This window comes from Silurus aristotelis (assembly GCF_946808225.1).
Source record: "Silurus aristotelis genome assembly, chromosome: 29".
Classification (NCBI taxonomy): domain Eukaryota; kingdom Metazoa; phylum Chordata; class Actinopteri; order Siluriformes; family Siluridae; genus Silurus; species Silurus aristotelis.
This window is the reverse complement of record NC_139602.1, coordinates 2,360,822-2,378,967: the sequence shown is the minus strand read 5'-3', so window position 1 is coordinate 2,378,967 and position 18,146 is coordinate 2,360,822. Positions and strand designations below refer to the sequence as shown.

Below are 18,146 nucleotides of genomic sequence, written 5' to 3'. Positions count from 1 at the left end.
AGATTTCAGGAGTTGGATGAAGTCCAGAGGTGAAGTTGGTGATGATGTTTGGATTTTTATTTTGTTTAATTATAAACAGTATTATTACTGAAAATCTCCAGGAGCAGAAGAGTTTATTTATTTACTGTCCAATCAATTTCCTTTATCATGTCAATACATCAGAATACAAATATTCAGTTCTTTCTTTCTTTCTTTCTTTCTTTCTTTCTTTCTTTCTTTCTTTCTTTCTTTCTTTCTTTCTTTCTTTCTTTCTTTCTTTCTTTATTTATTTATTTCTTTATTTATTTATTTCGCTCTTGCCTGGTTGCATGCATCCCTTTTTTGTGTGTAATTGCTTTCTTTCTTTCTTTTTTTTCTTTCTTTTGCTCTCACTGACCTTTTTTCTTTATTTTGCTCTTACTCACTCCTTTCTTTCTTTCTTTCTTTCTTTCTTTCTTTCTTTCTTTCTTTCTTTCTTTCTTTCTTTCTTTCTTTCTTTCTTTCTTTCTTTCTTTCTTTCTTTCTTTCTTTCTTTCTTTCTTTCCTTTCTTTCTTTCCTTTCTTCTCCCGCCTGGTTTGCTTGCGTTTTCTCTTTTTTTGTGTGTGTGATTGCTTTCTTTCTTTCTTTCTTCCGCAGGCTTTTTCTTCCCCATCAGCACATGACAGAACAGATCTAGTGGAACATCTTCCCAGAAGAGTGAAAGTGACAGAAAAAGTTACTCAAGAAACTACATACAGTCCTGAACCTGTAGCCTGGTGTCCACAAACTTTTGCTCAAATAGCGTATAGTGTATAACGTCTCCAATCCACGTCATTTGGCATTGTTTTTATCCACAAGCTGTCGGTCCACAGAAGAAAAGGAGAAAAGCTGTAGTTTATATCTTCAGTGAAATTCAGTCTGCGGCGACAAACACGATCAGGATCCACTGCATCTGTTCCTCTAACAGCAGACGCTGCTGGATAATTACAGACGCCGCACTGATACAAACAGCCTTCAGTAAACTGTGTGAATTTATTACCTGTAGCACAAAAACTACCAAATCTGATTGATCAAAAGTTTGTGGACACCCGAACATAAGATTCGTAAGCGCTTCTTTTTTGAACATCGCATTCTACATTTAGTTTCCATTTGCTGTTCCACTCTTCTGGGAAGATGTTCCACTAGATCTTGTGAAGATTTGTTGCTAAAGGAGGCCTGGGGCGCTGTTCCAATTCATCCCCAAAAGCAGGCCACAAGATCTTCCACTCTAACACATGGAAACCATCTTCATTGAGCTGGTTTGAAATAAAAAGCACATATGGATGCAAAAGTCCGATGTCCCAATACTTTTGTCCATCATTTAAGTTAAATCTAATATGCTCATGAACACGTCAAAGTCAGGTGTCCAAATACTTTTGTCTGTATATTGTAGGAAGGAAGGAAAGATAATTGTCCTAGAGATGTTAGAAAGCTGGGGTCAGAGTGCAGGATCAGCCGTGATACAGAGCACAGAGGGTTAAGGGCCTTGCTCAAGGGCCACAAAAGTGCCAGCATGGCGATACCAGTGCTTGAACCCCCGACTTGTAACCCAGAGCCTTAACCCACTGAGCAACAATAACCAAAGCGTCTGATCTACTGTATATCTGCCACTAAAACACGTCTGATTGTGTAAAACAAAGCTTTGTTCCTCCGTCTGATTCTAAAGCGCTAAAGCAGTGAGTGGTCTGTGATCTCGGGGGCTTTTCTTTTCTCCCCATTAGCTTCATGAATAGACGTTTGAACTGCGAGCCCTGTTCCGTCGATCAGCTGACAGCTGCTTAGCACAGATTACACGCTAATGAAGTGATACAAACGTGGGAAGATAAAAGGTTACGTAACGAGTTCAGCTCGGCATCGAAAAACACCACCCACCAAATCCTGATTAAGTCTGCATGGGGGTGGGGGGAGGGGGAGTAGGAGGGGAACAGATGGAGTTGTTTTTAAAGGCAGGAGAAACAATGAGGTTGGAAAATATATTCCTGAACATTTACAATTTTTTATGTCTTCGACTGATGGAAGGAAAGTGACAGGAAAATAATTGAGAGACAATAACGTTCGATTAAAGCAGCGGCTTGTACGTTTTTACCGCCCTCTGCTGGCCAAGAGGTGAATTGTGCAATAAAAAGGTATACCACAACACTGTCACTATGTCAAAACTGGCTTATAAAGAAAACACATTTTAAAGAAAGTTAATATTTTTTTGAAAAAGAAATGTCTTATTAAAAATATTTTTTTAATTAATTCTACTACTAATTATAATAATACAAATGTATTTAATGAATAATGAGTACAAATCCTTTTCTCCTTCCTCAGTGTCCAACTTCTCATACAAATCCTCATCACTCTGCTGATCCCAATTCTGGTTCTCCAACCTCTTTCTCCTTCTGCTCTCCTGCACTTCCTCATTCCACCACCACGTCTCTTTATCTTCCTTTCTATTTCCAGATGTCACACCAAGTACCTTTCTAGCTGCCTCCCTCATCACTCCTGCAGTCGTTCCCCAATCATCCAGCACCTCTTCAACACCACCGAGCCTCTGTCTGACCTCTTCCCTGAACATCACACTACACTCTTCCTCCTTCAGCTTCCACCATCTTATTCTTCTTTCAGTCTTTACTCTCCTCCTCTTTTTCTTCGCCTCCAAAACCATCCTACAGACCACCATCCGATGCTGTCTAGCTACACTGTCCCCTGCCAACACCTTACAGTCTTCAATCTCCTTCAGGTTGCATCCTTTTAGCAAAATCTACCACCATCTGCCCTTCCACATTCCTCTCCTTAAAACCATACCTACCATCACCTCCTCATCACCTTTGTTCCCTTCACCTACATGCCCATTAAAGTCTGCCCCAATCACCAATCGTTCTTTCCTAGGTACACCATCTACCACTTCATCTAATTCACTCCAGAATTTTTCCTTCTCCTCCATCTCACAGCCCACTTGTGGAGCATAGGCACTGATGACATTTATCATCATCCCTTCAACTTCCAGCATCACGATCATCACCCTATCAGAAACTCTCTTCACCTCCACTACACTCTTACTGTACGCTTCCTTCAGAATCACCCCTACACCATTTCTCTTTCCATCCACACCATGAGAGAACAGTTTAAACACCTCCAATGTTCCTGGTCTTATTCACTTTCCATTTGGTCTCCTAAACACACAACATATCTACCTTTCTCCTCTCCATCATATCAGCTACCTCTCTCCCTTTACCAGTCATAGTACCAACATTTAAAGTGCCCCCCCAAACCTCCACTCTCCTCCACGTCTCCTTTTCCTGACGTCTCTGTAGACTGGCTGGGTTTCTTATTAAATAAATAGCATTATTCGTATTTAATTAATTAATCATTCTATTTTAAATAAATATTTATTCATAATTTAAATAATGAAAAATACATAATATATAGCATCAAATTTCATGTGAATAAATTAATTAAATAAATACATGCATACAATAAACAAGCAGATAGATAGATAGATAGATAGATAGATAGATAGATAGATAGATAGATAGATAGATAGATAGATAGATAGATAGATAGATAGATAGATAGATAGATAGATAGATAGATAAGTTAAAGTAAAGTTAAAATCAATTGGAAAGTTAAACCTCCAGTTTTATTTTTTTCTTGCTTGGAATTGGTAAAACAGTGCCATCTAATGGACACGGACAGAAGTGTATGGACACCGGATCAGATTTGTCCCAATCCACATTTAGTCTCTATATAAAATAAGTTCCACTGTTTTGGGAAGATGTTCCTTCACACACACACACACACACACACACACACACACACACACACACACACACACACACACACACACACACATTATGGAGAGATTATGGGGAAAAAGCCAAGATGAAAGTTTGTTGTTTCACAATTACAGTATTATACTGTTTACACAAATTACTGAAGGGTTACGTAAAAAAAAAAATAATAATCTATGAGGTTTTTAATTTCGCCTCTTTTTTAATAATTTTAATAAAACTTGTCAAACAGAAAAATACATGCTGTGTTTATATATAAATAATAACCTTTTTTATTCATCGAACAGAGATATTCTTGCTAATGTTTCACTCTAATGGTGTGTTTGCAAAAAATAGTTTTTTTTCCCCCCTAACGTTGCCAAAACCTGTCAAAGAGAAAAGACATTTTTCAGAGATTTTGAAGAAACTTCCTACACGCTGGTCCTGGTGATGCCATTTTGAGTCCGGATCCTCGAGCGGTTTCTGTCTTGCATCATGTCAGAGAGTTTTCTCTGGTGTGCTCGTTAAGGATCTGACTCCACATCCGTATTTGTGTGAAGCTGCTTTGTGAGAAGGTTTGGAATGGCGGCACAGTGGGTAGTAGCATTGCCACCTCACAGCTCCAGGGTCCCTCATCTTGTCTTGTCTTGTCTTGACTTGTCTGTGTGGAGTTTCTCACAACAATCTCCTCATCTCATTTGGGTTCCTTCGAGTTTCCAGGCAAAATAAACCCCCACAGATAGAGAGATACACTAGACTGAACTGTCGAATGGTGGAAATGATAAATGATATGCATGATTTTTTGAGATGGTGCGCTATTGGAACAGGTTCAGTCTCCAGCTTTGAGTCTAGCGGTAGCGGGTTTAGCGAGGCCTTCTCTACTGGCCTCAACTCTAAAATCACAATCCCTGATTTCCATTCTCTTCATTTCATAGCGCTTCCATAAAAAATAAACGGGTTCTCATCCATGTTGCTTAAAGCTGTTGCTGTAACCAATCAGATTATGATTTGGCCACTGTGGGGCCATCCAGCAGGCGACTAATCGTGTCGGCATTTTCACGTCCCTCGATTGGACGGTCAGAGAGGGCGCACTAGTCAGAGCTCACGACCTGCATCTGTAGCAAACTGCACAAGCTGGAATACATCAGTGTGGATTTGATTGCTGCTTTTGTCTTCAGTCCATGTTTTTTTCATGAACCGTTTATTAATTTCTATCGTGTCGAAGAAAAACGCACAAATTTGCCTTTATTTCAAATTAAAAAATGTAATAAAAAAACTGGACTCGTGTTACGAGGTTAATATGAATAAAATAAATTGTGACGCAGCGCCGTGTGTTATACTGTGTTTCTCCAGAAGATCCATGCTTTCTAAAGCCGTGGTGTCCTAATGAGTGGTGGACTGGTTCAGGTAGGACAGGTAAGGCCTTGGTGGGAAATGCACGGTGTCTAGTGTTTCCATGATGCACATGGACCAGCATTACCTCCTGACATGTGTGTTCATATAATATATACAGTACAGACCAAAAGTTTGGACACACCTTCTCATTCAAAGAGTTTTCTTTATTTTCATGACTATGAAAATTGTAGATTCACACTGAAGGCATTAAAACTATGAATGAACACATGTGGAATTATATATGGAATTATATACATAACAAAAAAGTGTGAAACAACTGAAAAATGTCATATTGTAGGTTCTTCAAAGCCACCTTTTGCTTTGATTACTGCTTTGCACACTCTTGGCATTCTCTTGATGAGCTTCAAGAGGTAGTCACCTGAAATGGTCTTCCAACAGTCTTGAAGGAGTTCCCCGAGAGATGCTTGGCACTTGTTGGCCCTTTTGCCTTCACTCTGCGGTCCAGCTCACCCCTAAACCATCTCGATTGGGTTCAGGTCCGGTGACTGTGGAGGCCAGGTCATCTGGCGCAGCACCCCATCACTCTCCTTCTTGGTCAAATAGCCCTTGATGCCTTCAGTGTGACTCTACAATTTACATAGTCATGAAAATAAAGAAAACTCTTTGAATGAGAAGGTGTGTCCAAACTTTTGGTCTGTACTGTATATTAGAGATGATCTTGATGGCTACAAATGTAAATATGCAGTGCTATTATGTAATATGAAGTAAGATTTATAGGCTCGATCCATAATGGCTGCACTGATGGATTTAGGGAGAATATAATGCGCATTAAATCCATTCCCTATGCAGTGCGCTTCTGTAGGGAACCTGAATTGGTTGAGACCGAGCCTGGGGTAATAATATTGGGGAGGGTGTGTGTGTGTGTGTGTGTGTGTGTGTGTTATGGGAGTGTAACCCTGAACTCGAAGGGATTTGTTGTTGTTTTCATTTTTAATTGGAAGTCAATCGATAACGAGGCGCGCGCTTTGATGAGGTCGCCATGCGCGCGGATCTGCTCGTTGCCTTGCTGCTGTGCCAGGAGCTGCTCGGTGCGCGCGCCACAGGAACCGCAAAGGGAAGGAGGAATGTTCACACCTGCAGCCAACTCAGGTGAGAAACACATTTTGCATCACAACACATTGCACAATACACGTGCAAGAATTTCACATTTTCTGCAAAATGTATCAAAGGAATAAATATCTCTATTCCCTACATCCGTATTCCTTTTTTTTTTTTTTTTTGCATTGTTTTATTTTCCCTTTCAACATCCTCACAATGAGCTTATCTCTTTTTATTTTTATTTTTAATACGATTTTGTTTTCACCAGGACAATTCCTACTAAAGTTTACATTTGAACAACAATTAAAAAAAAAAAAAAAAAAAAAATATATATATATATATTTTTTTTTTTATTATTATTATTTTTTTTTTATTTGTATATTTCTTTTTATTATTTTAAAAACTTCACCCTTCCTTTGATTTTATCTTCCACCCATTTTTCTTCCCTTCCATAATTTCCTGCATCTTGGACATTATTAGACAGTTGAAGCTTCTAGTTTGAATCATGCAGGAATCCCCATGCAAGTGGAAGTCACATGAACCTGTGGAGATGCTGCGGTCGAGACCCTGGTGGTCGTTGATGTAGTTTTTCGTAAAAAAATGTGTGAAAGCGTGCTCTGTGGCAGATGAGGGTGAAGGATGGTCTGGATGATGATGGGGGTAACTAACAGTGCGACCTGGACCACTTTGAATGGGGCTGTTCTTGTGCTTCTCAGTAATTAATTAATTAACTGAATACTTGACATGAAACACACGTTACAGTGAGATAGATGCAATCCCTAGGGATTTTTTGTGTGTGTGTGTGTGTGTGTGTGTGTGTGTGTGTGTGTGTGCGCGTGTGTGTGCGCGTCCTTGCACGGCCACATCAATCAGTCAAATGAATGTCACCTGAATGATGAGCAAAGCATCTCTCTGATTAAAGATTTACACTCGTTCCTGTACATCATCAATTCATGGGTCGGTTTTAAATATAAAAACTCAACTTTAAATACGCTGATACATCGCTTTAAACGTATTAAACGTGAAGAAGAGCAAATTCCCACCGAATTCCAGCACTGCACACACACACACACACACACACACACACACACACACACACACACACACACCATTGTCTGATTCGATAATTCTACTCCGAGTAAATTATAAATGAGCTTCTTTATACTTTACTTGAGTGGATTTTTTTTTTCTTTTCACTCTGGTGGTCCCAAAAGCACAAAATTCATTTGAACTCGGAGACCCAAACTTGTTCCAGCATGATAACGCCCCTGCTCAAATCCAGCTCCGTTAAGATATTCTTCACATAGTTTGGATATGGTAGAAGATCTTGAGTGATCTGCTATAGAGCTTAAACCCTATTTGAACACCTATGGGATGAATTGGAACCCCACCCCCAGGTTTCTCACTTTCTTTGTGCATCATCATCTTGTATATAGCAGTAATTAGCAGTAATTACCAAACGTTCGCTCCGGACTTTAGAACTGGGGGTCCACGATTCAGTGAATACATGCAAATATGACATTGTGGAAATTCATGTCCAATTTTTCAAAAGGCATGACCCCCTACATCATAACGTGCCATTCGGGATACAACGTGACAGAAAGGAAGAGCCTCTGCGGAGTCGTGTGTAACAGAAAAGATGTGAGATGAGATCTGAAGTGACGAGAGATAAAAAGCGATGTCACTCAGGAGCAGAGAACATGAAGAGCGTAGTGGTCCCATTCCACATCTATTCTCCATTTCCTCTTCTAATAATCTCCACTCTTCTGGGAAGATGTTATTCAGCTACAAGAGTGTTAGCAAGGTATTGATGTAGGTATGAAAGTGAGGAGGTCGTCTGGAGTTATAGAGTGTTTAATAGGGTTTTGAGCTCTATAGAAGATCTTCATGAAGCTAGTTTTGTGGACAGGAGAATGCTGGAACAGGTTTGGGTCTCCTAGTTCAAGCAAAGGGAAATTTTATGCTAATTCTTCCAGAGAGACCCCAAAATGTGTGTGTATATATAAATATAAATATATATATATATATATATATATATATATATATATATATATATATATATATATATATATATATATATATGAACATAAGCAGTAATATTTTTTTTCACTGTAATAAGATCTTTAATACGATTAGACTGCAGCATATTTAGAGGTGACTCCCATCTTCAGGTCGCAGCAGATAGGATTAATCCAGCAGCACGAAATTAGATTTTCATTAACCGGACCATATTCTGTTCTTTCATAATTCCTTCGGCCCGTTTACTTTTTTTTTCCACCCGCACTGTATTCTGTAAACGTGGGATCCCGGGGGATTTGAGAAAAGTCTCAGTAGGGCCTCGTAATCTTTCATACCAGTATTCGCTTGTTATGACCTTCACGGAGGGAATTACTTCAGTATGGAGGTGGGTCGGTTTGAAGTTTTTAACAGGGTGACAGGGGGACATCAAGCCCAGATTACAGTGACCACATGCTTAAAAAAAAAGGTTTGGTCTAAAATCTTCGTCAATTCTTCTGAGAAAGAACCCAAACACCTTCTAAATGGATGAGGATGAAGATGTACAAAAGTGTTCTTTTTGTGACTTTTTCCACCCATGGAATGTGCAAATTTTGTAGGATGTCTTTGGATGTGCTGTCCCTCCACTTGAATTGGGAGATCCAAACATGTGTTGGCATGACAACCCTTCTGCGCACAAAGCCAGCTCCGTGAAGATGGGTTGCATGGGTTGGACGTATGTGGAAGATCTTGGGTGGGGTGCAATAGAGCTCAAACCCTATTGAACACCTTTGGGAATAAATTGGAACACACCCCAGACCTCCACACTTCCTCACCTACATACCTGATTTTACTAGCATTCTTGTGGCTGAATGAAGACTTGCAAATCTCCCCAAAATCTAGTGGAACGTCTTCCCAGAAGAGTGGAGCTCATTCAAACTCATTATTATATTGGTCAATTGACTTTTTAAGCTTGTTGCAGGTCCCGAAGAGATGCTGCAAGAACGGTGGAGGGAATTCGCAAGGCTGGAAGGTAACCAGAGCCTTTTTTTTATTTATAATTGAGTAAATGAATAATGAATGTAGAGAGATTAGTGCAATACTTGTCCATAATGTTTGTTTGTTTCTAACTTTTTCTTATGTAATTATGGTCAAAGTCCTATTCTGAAAAGGAGCCCAGACATCACAAAGGGCTCTGTGCCGAAATCCGAGCACCTCCTCCGGATCGAACACCATGATTTCACGATGCGGCCTGGCTTTGGAGGTAAAACTGCTTAAAAAAATAAAAAAAATGATGTATATATATATACATCAATCAGGCATAACATTATGACCGCCTACCTAATTTTGTGCTGCCACAACAATCCTGACCTGTTGAGCATCAACAGCATGAACTTCTTCAGCAATTTGAGCTACAGTCTGTTGAATCGGACCACGCGGACTAGACTTTGCTCCCCACCCTGTCACCGGTTCACCACTGTTCCTTCCTTGGAGCACTTTCAATAGATACTGACCACTGCAGACCAGAAACATCCCACAAGAGCTGCCGTTTTGGAGATGCTCTGACCGAGTTGTCTAGACGTCACAATTTGGCCCTGAAATCCTTACACTTGGCCAATTTTCCTGCTTCTTACATCAACTTTGAGGACAAAAATGTTCACTTGCTGCCAAATAAATAAATCCACTCACTAACAGGTGCCATGACGAGGAGATACCCAGCGTTATTCACTTCACCTGTCATTACGTTGTAGAGTCATAATGTTATGCCTGATCTACATGTATCAAGAAGCTAACCGAGTCAAAAGTTCGGGTAAAAAAAAGGAAGTGAGAAGCGTTAGCTCGGTAGGTAAGACTTCAGATTACTTTTTCTTCTGATCCAAAGGTTAAAAGTTCAATCCCAGCACCACTGCGAAGGTTCTTGATCCAGGCTCTTAATCCTCACTGCTCAGGTGTATAAGCGTGATAATTGTAAGTCGCTCTGAAGGATGGGCGTCTGCTGAACGCTGTAAATGGTTTCAAAGTTGTGCGTTTGTGGTATCAAAACAAATACACAAATACATCTAAACACCCAGAATGCTTAGAAGTAAATACAACCATCAAACAGGAACGCTTTTGAACTGGTTGGTTGAGGAGAAACTCTATTAAGTAATATTAGTAAATTAGGAACAAAGAACCTACCGAAGAACCCATATAATAATCCTTCACTGTTGTTTCTCAGGTCCTGCGCTTCCTGTAGGTGTGGATGTGCAAGTCGAAAGTCTGGACACTATCTCCGAAGTGGATATGGTGAGAGAATCTGTCAGACAAGCATGTTTTTTTTATTAGTTTTTGTTTAAGGTCCAACAGAAATCCAAAAAGATGATGTGTGAGTTCTTGGCTAGATTTTCAATGTTGTTGTTGTGTTGATGAGCAGGACTTTACCATGACCCTGTACCTGAGGCACTATTGGAAAGACGAGCGTCTGTCCTTCCCAGGAAAGACCAACCAGAGCATGACCTTTGATAGCCGCTTGTTAAAGAAAATCTGGGTCCCTGATATGTTCTTCGTCCATTCCAAACGCTCCTTCATCCATGACACGACAACGGACAACGTCATGCTGAGGGTCTTTCCGGACGGCAAAGTGCTCTATAGTGTCAGGTGCGTAAAACAGGGATTCCCAAGATTTTAGAAAGCACTTCATTGACGTGGTAACTTAGTGGTTAAGTTATTGGACTTTGGAGCCAAAGGTTGCGAGTTCAAATCCCAGCAACACCAAGCTGCAGATCCTGGGCCCCTGAGCAAGGCCCATAGCTGCTCAATTGTACAATAAGGGCGTCAGCTAAATGCTGTAAATATTCACACGTAAATGTGTGAAGACTTTATACAGAGCAAAGTAACTTGTTTTTTAATCTAGTAGGAAACGTTTTTATGTTGCAGCAAACAGGACCAGGACCATCACTGAACTGTGTTTTTGCTAGTCGAGGCAAACATTAATCTGAGTAGTGAATCCGAATCGTCTGTGGACCTGCTTACTTTTTATACAGTGTGAGATCTGTGTGTGAAACGCTGATTTTTGCAGAAAACAGTCGCTCCTGGGACCGTTTTTCTTCCAGAGTTTCTGTCTGAGAACTTGTCAAAACAAGAATATTTCACTCTGAAAAAGTGGTTGGACACCAAAATCCATAATACTAAAGAACTCGCAATGGATAAATATGATATTAGGAATTAATATGTTTTAGCAACCGCACATTGTAGATGCCAGCCTTTTAAAAAAAAAATTATTGTTTTATTATTATTACAACAAGTGTTTGATATTGGGTGGTTGTTTTGGGGCCCTAAAAGCAAGGACCTATTTTAAACATGTGGTCTAGATACAGTTGGGAAAACATCTGGCAACCACAGACATAAACTGTACATACATTACAGTATATGGAAAAAATTTTGCAGATTTTTATCATTGCGAATATATGATTTTAAGATTATGTGTGTGTGTAAAGTGGGTGGCGTTCCAATTCCTCGCAAAGGTGTAGAGCAGGGTTTGAGTTCTATAGCAGGCCACTCGAGATCTTCCACATAGGGCACAGGGGCAAAGGGGCACATGCTGGAACAAGTTTGGGTCTCCTAGTTCAATTAAAGGGGGAAAAATCATGCAACCTGCATCCTGTACAATTGTGTGCCTCCAACCATGTGGTAGTGACGGAACGTTCATTAATGATGCTCTATGAGGCTTAAATTTCAAGTGTGCACTTGTTCATGTGGGTTTTTGGCCTTCCATTGAAGCTAAGAGTGATCGTTTGACTCCTGTCTCACCGGCACTGCAGCTACTTTTCAAAAAATGTATGTTGAGTAAATACCGAAAAGTTGCTGAAATCACAATCCATACCACAATCAGAAGCCCATAATCAGCACGGCGTATTAAAGCTCACATAATCTCCCAGGCAACGGATTGCCAGCGGTTTTAGTGCTTCCCCTAGATGTGATGTCACCTTTTAACTCTGGTATTATTCGATTCTCCACAGCTCCTATTAGTTAAAGCTGCACCAGACCGGACGAGCATGGTGGTAATTCCACATCTGTTCCAGGAATTGTTGGAAGTGCAGAAGCGAGGTCATTTGACCAGCCTGTCGGATGTACAAAATCTAGCTTATAGATGAGGTCTTAATCGCCTGCTATGCTGCTGCAGCTGCAGCTGAACACATCTGGGCGTTTATTAATATGTGCCTAACCTCTTTATAAAGCAAAATTAGTTCAATACCAAGTCAAGTTTATTTCTATAGCGCTTTTCACCACAGACATTGTCTTAAAGCAGCTTTACAGTACCAGTCTGTAATATGCAATTGTTTTCATTCGTCACTAACCAAGAGACCCTCTATATGGACAGAAGGTATTGGGACACCTGGCTTTTCCAGCAAGCATCGGATTTTCACCTCACTTGAGATTATAAACCCAAACCTGCTCCAACATGACAATGCACCTGTGGACAAAGCCAGCTTCATGAAGACACTAGGTGGTATACAAAAAAAAGCTTTTGTAACACTCCAACAGATGGCAGCACAGCGCTGCACGCACAGTCTCAGGGAGCACCGACCTTCATAAGTCAGTGTGCCAGAAGACATCGTCCTGTGTACATCATGAGCTGTGCGACCGGCAATATTTTTTTCTTTACCAAGGCCCTTGTGTTTGAATGAGCACAAATTTCCACAAAATCATTCGTCCTCCCAGAAAAATGGATCTTATCATAAGAGCAAGTGGAGACTAAATGTGGAACGAGATGAACAAAAAATTCAGTTGAAAAAAAGAGTCTTAATACTTTTGTCGGTATTGTGAGAGGAAATTACTAGTCGTTACGCCTAAATGTTGAAAATGATGTGTGCAACATTTTCAGGGTCACAGTTACAGCGATGTGTAATATGGACCTCAGCCGCTTTCCTCTGGACACCCAGACATGCTCGCTGGAGATCGAAAGCTGTGAGTACCAGTTTCTTTACTCTGTAACTCAGTAACTTGTACAATTCTTGATTTTATTGGGTTCAATGCTGCCGTTAGAGGTCGACCTCTAACGGCAGCATTGGGTTCAATGCTGCCGTTAGAGGTCGACCGATTGATCCCGCTTGCTGATTAATAACTCTCCGTACCAGCAGGTGGCAGTAGTCTGTATTCATGATCCAAACAGGAAAACTGGAAGAACTACAGTAGAACTATACATTTAGAAAGCAAGCAGCTCTCCGTCATTACTAACAGATTCGTGTAGCTTTTCCATCATATCCGCTAAGTTGCTAAGACAAGAGCAAGAATGGCAACAAGCATCTGTGAAAATCCGCCAAAAAAAATCGTCATCGGCCGGAGAAAAACCCAAATCGGTCGACCTCTAGCCTTGTACTGTTCAACCCATACAGAAATCTAAAATATGGCCATTTTTGTAATATTTTCTAAATATATGTAGCATACACGTACAAGCATCTGACATATATTTCGGTATCTGTGAAATCCACACACGAAGATGTACGCAATGTATGTGCTTTGTATAGATCACGACCTACTCATGTTTCCAGAAACGTCTCCTGATTATTAACTTCAGTCCTTCAAACTGTAAATGCATGTTACTTCTGACTCCTTCGCAGATGCCTACACCGACGACGATCTGATGCTCTACTGGAAGAAGGGGAACGCCTCCCTGCAGACCGACGACAAGATCTCGCTTTCACAGTTCCTCATTCAGGAGTTTCACACCACCACTAAACTAGCCTTCTACAGCAGCACAGGTACTTCATACATAGCATTGATGATTACATGTGTCCCCGATGAAGGATTTAGATAATCGAATGGGAATTGGGAATCAAGTTTTTTCCTGTAAAGTTGTCTTTCCTTTTCCTCCTGCAGGTTGGTACAACCGTCTGTACATCACGTTCACCCTGAGGCGTCACATTTTCTTCTTCCTGCTGCAGACCTACTTTCCCGCCACCCTGATGGTTATGCTGTCCTGGGTGTCCTTCTGGATCGACCGGCGTGCCGTCCCCGCCCGAGTCCCTCTTGGTGAAATTTACTTTGAGATTTTTTTGTACAGTAAACAACCAGGCTACAATGTCATGTAATAAATTTTTTTTATCTCCTCAGGCATCACTACGGTGCTCACCATGTCCACCATCATCACAGGCGTTAACGCGTCCATGCCCCGAGTGTCCTACATCAAAGCCGTGGACATCTACCTGTGGGTCAGCTTTGTCTTTGTCTTCCTGTCCGTTATTGAGTATGCAGCGGTCAACTACCTGTCTACTCTTCAGGAACGCAAAGAAAGGAAGCTCAGAGAGAGGGTGAGATTAAAGCTATGAGGTGCTCTCACTTCCAAATGTTAAGTATATGATATGAGGTGATATATGATATGACCGTGGAGGACAGTCCTTGATTGTATTTCACTGCCCTCCACTGTCCTTCTCTTTCCTCCATTGTCCACCACTGTCCTCCACTGTCCTTCTCTTTTCCCTAATGTCCACCACTGTCCTCAGCTGTCCTTCTCTTTCCTCCAATGTCCACATTGACCTCCACTGTCCTTCTTTTTCCTCCAATGTCCACCATTGACCTTCACTGTCCTTCTCTTTCCTCCGCTGTTCACCATTGACCTCCACTGTCCTTTATTGTCCTCCACTGTCCACCATTTACCTCCACTGTCCTTCTCTATCCTCCACTGTTCACCATTGACCTCCACTGTCCTTCATTGTCCTCCACTGTCTACCATTGACCTCCACTGTCCTTCTCTATCCTCCACTGTTCACCATTGACCTCCACTGTCCTTCATTGACCTCCACTGTCCTTCATTGTCCTCCACTGTTCACCATTGACCTCCACTGTCCTTCATTGTCCTCCACTGTCCACCATTGACCTCCACTGTCCTTCTCTTTCCTCCGCTGTTTACCATTGACCTCCACTGTCCTTTATTGTCCTCCACTGTCCACCATTGACCTCCACTGTCCTTCTCTATCCTCCACTGTTCACCATTGACCTCCACTGTCCTTTATTGTCCTCCACTGTCCACCATTGACCTCCACTGTCCTTCTCTTTCCTCCGCTGTTCACCATTGTCCTCCACTGTCCTCCTCTATCCTCCACTGTCCACATTGTCTCTAAGAACTCCATGATTTTTTTCCCCATAAGTACAATTTATTTATATATTATGTTATTTATATATTTATTTATATAAAGCGCTGAAACAATTATATCCTCGAAAACCTGCAGGCCCAGATCACTTAGACCCATTCTTTTTGAAATTAGCTGCAGATATTCTAGCTGAACCTTTGACTCATGTTTTTAATTTTTCTCTGATCACAAACAAAATTCCCAAGGTATGGAAGTTTGCTTATGTTTTTCCACTTTTGAAAGGAGGTGACCCTACCTTGCTAAATAATTATAGACCTATTTCCAAACTTCAAAACACAAAAGTGTTGAAATCTTTGGTTAGTGAACAAGTGAAAGAGTATTTAAATGCTCAGTCAATTTTATCTAAGTATCAATCTGGTTTTAGGAAAAAACACAGCACTACCACTGCTGCTATAAAAGTAATTAATGATATAGTCAAAGCACTTGATGATAAGAAACACTGTGTGTCTATGTTCATTGGTTTGTCCAAAGCATTTGACACTGTTGACCATAGTATATTAGTGCAGGGACTGACCAGTATAGGTATATCTTAACACTCTGTGGGCTGGTTTATTAACTACCTCGCTGATAGAACTCAAGCTACGCAAGTTGATGGCCTAACGTCAAAATATTTATCAATCTGTAAAGGGGTCCCGCAAGGCTCCATTCTAGGGCCACTTTAATTCACTATTTATATAAACTGTCTAGGGGAAAATGTTCAACATGCATCTTTCCATTTTTATACAGATGATACAGTCATTTATAGTTTTGCAGCTACCATTAGGAAGGCGTATAAATGCTTGCAAACTGCTTTTGATAGAGTGCAAGCACAGCTTTATCATTTAAAGCTTGTGCTTAATGCAGAGAAGACCAAAGTAATGGTATTTTCAAACTCAAGGAAAAAAGAGTTAGACCTGAATATTGTTACTGACCAGGGTAAAACAATTGAGGTAGTTTCATCTTATAAATATTTAGGATTTTTTATTTGATTAGCACCTTTCTTTCGAGCTTCATATACAGAATCTATTAAAAAAATTGAAATTTAAACTAGGTTTTTTCTATAGGAACAAATCTTGTTTTACTTTTTCTGCTAGAAAAAGGCTAGTTGATGCCACATTTCTCTCTATTATTGATTATGGTGATCTGTTGTATATGAATGCCCCATCAAAGTGTCTTCAGATGTTGGATGCTGTGTTTCATAGAGCTTTAAGGTTTATTTCAAATTGCAGACCTCTCACGCATCATTGTACACTTTACTCCTAAGTGAATTTGCCCTCTCTGTCAAATCGCCGGCTTACTCATCTTTATATTTTTATATATAAGGGTATTATAGGCAGGCTGCCAGGCTACATATCCAAATGTATTTCTTTTGTACAGAGTACTTATGGTTTACGGTCTTTCATTAAATGCACATTTGAACCAGTGCAGATTTGATATAGTAAAAAAATAAAAAATTTGTGAAGAGAATTAAAGCCGTGTCTCTCTTCCCTTCTCCCTCCTCCCTTCTCCCTCCACTTCCAGCTGCCGTGCACCTGCAAGATGTTTCACGAGGGCCACCTGATGATGAGCAGCAGTTACAGCGAGATGGACACCATGACCACCGGGCATTACGGCGTGTCCGAGATGAACGGAGAAAAGCGTGAGCACGTGTTGGTCCATCTGGCTCTAGACAAGGAGCAAAGCTCTCACGGCCGAGCTGGAAAATCCCGTTCATACGCCAGCCTCTGGATCAACACTCATGCCATCGACAAGTACTCACGTGTGATCTTCCCAGGAGCTTACACCATCTTCAACATAATATACTGGTCCATTTATTCCTAACAGCTGCCGAAGTGTGCGTTCTTACTTACAGAGTCGTCACCTGCCAAGTCTGCTCTAACAGCTACAAGTCATCTAGAATAAAGATCTAACTGAATATTAAGACTGGTAGAAACAAACCAAGAAACAAGCACACACACCTTATGTCCAACTCCCCACACACTTGCAGGAACATAGCTGTATAGGAGGTCTTTGGATGTGCTAGCAGGAAATTTCCCCTCCACTTGATCCAGAAGACCCAAACGTGTCCCACCATCACAATGCTCCTGCACACAAAACCTTCCATGAAGATATTCTACTTCTAATACTTCTTCTATATCTTGCCTCGACTTCCATCGCTTGTTGAAATGAGCAAAACTATTAGCGAACATGCCATAATAGCATCATTAATATCACTGATACAAATGAGTAGTTGCGGGTTATGGGTTTACCTCAATGGTTGACCACTATCAGCGTTGTGCTGCTGGGATTTGCACTCACAATCTTTTCACCAGAAGTCCAACATCTCTGTGAACCTAAGAACACCGTAACCAAGGTGAAGCATGGTGGCGGGTGTTTCAAAATACAGTACATGGCTGCTATTCTGCAAAACGCCACCGGGATATGACGCATCAAACCTGGATAGAGTAATCCACAGGAAAATATTTGTGGAGAATTTCGTCATTATCCAAGAGTCATTTTGGTGCTCGCTCTCTATCAGGAGATACAGTGCGCTATATCAGGTGTCAGCCATTTTGTACCGATTTTCTGAAATTTTACTGAAATTCTGAGCAAATTAGTGCGTAGATTTTATGGTGTTTATGTCTGGAATCAGAACGAAGGACTCCACAGAAATCGTCTGTACATAATGTATGTTCATAAATATCTGTTTGGTCTTGTTAATTTTGTTTTGTTTTTAAATAAATGTAATAAATGTGACTCTCTGTCATGTTTTTTTCTCTTTTTTTCATTTTCTACTTTACATTTTATGTATTTTTTTATATAATTAATATAACGGTGAGTGAAAATGACATATAT

General features: G+C 40.6%; 1 protein-coding gene across 3 annotated transcripts; it reads left to right on the top strand.

The window, feature by feature from the left end:
* Positions 1–5,034: 5,034 nt before the first annotated feature.
* Positions 5,035–18,044, top strand: gabrr1 (gamma-aminobutyric acid type A receptor subunit rho1). Of its 3 annotated transcripts, none has more exons than XM_083535107.1 (11): positions 5,035–5,169; positions 6,111–6,258; positions 9,175–9,235; positions 9,360–9,466; positions 10,421–10,488; positions 10,616–10,839; positions 13,067–13,149; positions 13,803–13,943; positions 14,062–14,214; positions 14,296–14,492; positions 16,833–18,044. In XM_083535107.1, exons 1-11 carry the CDS (start codon positions 5,140–5,142, stop codon positions 17,130–17,132), a joined length of 1,512 nt encoding a protein of 503 aa, XP_083391233.1. In that variant the 5' UTR covers positions 5,035–5,139; the 3' UTR covers positions 17,133–18,044. The 3 variants fall into 3 exon arrangements, with proteins under 3 accessions (XP_083391233.1, XP_083391234.1, XP_083391232.1); XM_083535108.1 differs by having other exon boundaries at positions 5,040–5,169; positions 9,185–9,235; XM_083535106.1 differs by lacking the exon at positions 5,035–5,169 and having other exon boundaries at positions 5,884–6,258.
* The last annotated feature ends 102 nt before the right edge of the window (positions 18,045–18,146 follow it).